This window comes from Mus caroli, unplaced genomic scaffold, assembly GCF_900094665.2.
Source record: "Mus caroli unplaced genomic scaffold, CAROLI_EIJ_v1.1 scaffold_9808_1, whole genome shotgun sequence".
Classification (NCBI taxonomy): Eukaryota; Metazoa; Chordata; class Mammalia; order Rodentia; family Muridae; genus Mus; species Mus caroli.
Window position 1 is genome coordinate 1 of NW_018390144.1, and position 2,656 is coordinate 2,656.

Here is a 2,656-nt window from a genome sequence, read left to right on the forward strand (position 1 = left end):
GTAATCTCTGGAGTTAGTTGTTATAGTTGTCTCTGTTTAGAGATTGTTCTTCTGGTGATTCTGATTACCATCTATCAGAAGACCTGGGAGACAGGCTCTCTCCTCTGAGTTTCAGTGGTTAGAGCACTCTCTGCTGGCAACCTCTCCTCTTACAGGGAAGGTACACAGATATCTGGTGTTTGGACCTCCTCCTGGCCAAAGAAGAAGGCCCAAAACAGGACCATTCCCAGATGCTGTGTTGCTTTGGCAGGTCACAGATGCTGACAGCTTCTCTGCGCACACTCTCACCTGTGCATACTAAGTTCCTAAGTGCGTTGGAGTCCCGGAGCCAAGATGGCGCTCCCTGCCCCTGAGGCAGAGGGCTCCTGTGCAGGGCTGACCACTGCCCTCTGGCTGGGAGGGTGCCGGATATCTGTGGCCCCAAAAGGGTGCTGCCTCAGTGGCTCTGTGGCTCCCGCCTGTCCCAGAAGTTGTCTGCCTCTGTGGTGCACACTCTCACCTGTGCAGACTAAGTTCCTAAGTTCGGCGGAGTCCCCAGGAAACTTTTCTTAATTTATATTCATATTAACAGTGAACGCACATCTATTTTCATTCAAGTATCATCTCTTCTGAATGCTGATATTTAAAAATATTTATAGGATGGAGATTTAGCATTTGCCTAATATTCATGAAGTTCTAGATTTGATCCCTAGCACTAAACGATGATAGATAAATAGATAGCCAAATGTATAGATAAATTTTGTTCACTTGAAGTGTGAAAAATTATGTTGTATATGTCATTTTGCCAACAGCTAAAAAGTTTGAACAACTGTTGGATAAATAGTAATTTGTTCGCTGGTATATTGCTATTACCAATCCTAATATTGGTATATTTTATTTTTAAATTACACATTACTGTGCCTGCTTTTTAAAGTCACTTGGATATCCATTCTTTTTAATGTTTGTTAATTTGTTTTTAGTAAACTTGGAGTTGCTTATATCAGAAATGTACTTGTACATGAAAACGAGCCTGCGGGATTTCAGACATCTATTCACACAGAAGTAATAGACCCTTTTGGGATGGAGGACTCAAAGGACAGCCCTTGTTTACTTAGTGATCTTGAAATTACATATTCTGGAAACATATTCTACACACTTAAGCTTCTATCAAAACGTAAGTGTAATAATATAACCTATCTCTGTTGGCTTCAAAATTTAAGTTACATTTTGAGAAGATTATGTGTTTCTTTTTAATGTAATAGTTTTAATATGAGTGTGAATGTGTATGTATATGCATATGTATAAGTGTATATGGATGTATGTGTATTTGGAATGTGTGTGTCTGTATATATATGTGTATATGTGTTTATGTATGTATTTATGTGTGTGCATGTGTATGAATGTGTGGGTGCATGTGTATGTATGTGTTTGTGTATGTATGTGTTTATGTGTGTATGTATATGTGCATATGGGTGTGAGAATATGTGGATATATGTGTGTGTTGCTGGAAGATTGAAACTAAATCCTTGTTTATATTAGGCAAATACTCTACCATTTCAGTACGTAGTTATTACCAAATTCTAGTCCAACTGAAAATCAACCAAAGATTACAGATAACTTAAGTTACAGGATCAGTTGTTCATAATGTAACAAAATATACTTATAACTTCATTAATATATTTAAATAAATAGTGTTTATTATTTATTACAGTGAGACTTATTTTGTTTTTAACAGTACTCAGAAGAAATAAGAGAAAATGAGATTTTTTTGTCAATGAAAAATATAGTTTGAATAAAACATTTATAACCATTAAAAAGATGTCAGGAATGATGATACAATATCTATAATCCTAGCATATAGGAGGCAAAGGCCGAGGCAGGCAGATTTTTGTAAGTTTCGGGGCAATCTAGTATAGATATCCAGTTCCAAGCTAGCTAAGACTATATGGTGAGACTTGTCAGGAGCCAGCAAGCTAATAACTAGCAGATGATCTTCCTGAGATGACTTTACCTTAGATTAAAATCTATCATAGAACTCTGGTAGGCAAGGCCAAGATAAAAGTCATTTTAGGATATATTCCTGCTATTAAAATGATTTTTCTATTATTATCACACATATAACAATCACCAGGTATTAGTCCACCCCTTTGAACAGATCTCTGCAAAGCAACAAAGATGTACTGTCTTGTAGTGATGCTATATAGACAAATAGATAATGTCTTAATTCTTGATGATGATTCTATAAGAATTCCTAAAATTATATCAGTATTTATTAAGCTCTATTATAGTGGGACTGTTTATTTGTTTATTAGATCCTTTTCTGATAGTCAAAACTGCAGTGAGAACTCTGTCAGTCTCCCATGTGTCACCAGTTCATTGTCGCTTAGATATTAAGCAGACACTCTACTACTCAGAGCACATTCCAAGATGTTGTAAGACCAGTAACCAAAGGTGGTAAAAAGGGAATTAATGATTTATTATAGGTGATAGGACAGAAGATAACATATTGACTGGGTTTATCTATCTATGCCAAACTTCACTAATAACTTAGTTATGGTTTTTAACTCTCCATGAACCTCTGGAGCTATGAGAGGTGATAAATGTTAAGCCAGATAATTACTTCTAATGGACACACATGTAAACATATTCTGGTTTTGATTTATTTATTTATTTATTT

The 2,656-nt window shown here is 35.8% G+C and overlaps 1 protein-coding gene across 1 annotated transcript in view; it reads left to right on the forward strand.

Moving 5' to 3' along the window:
- Positions 1–959: 959 nt before the first annotated feature.
- Positions 960–2,656, forward strand: part of LOC110288505 (cation channel sperm-associated protein subunit beta-like) — a gene marked incomplete at its 5' end in the record, with an annotated part of 40,268 nt that continues 38,571 nt past the window's right edge. The window contains one exon of the mRNA XM_021154831.1: positions 960–1,153. Coding sequence (XP_021010490.1) covers positions 960–1,153 — 194 coding nt within the window. The remainder of the gene's footprint in view (positions 1,154–2,656) is intronic.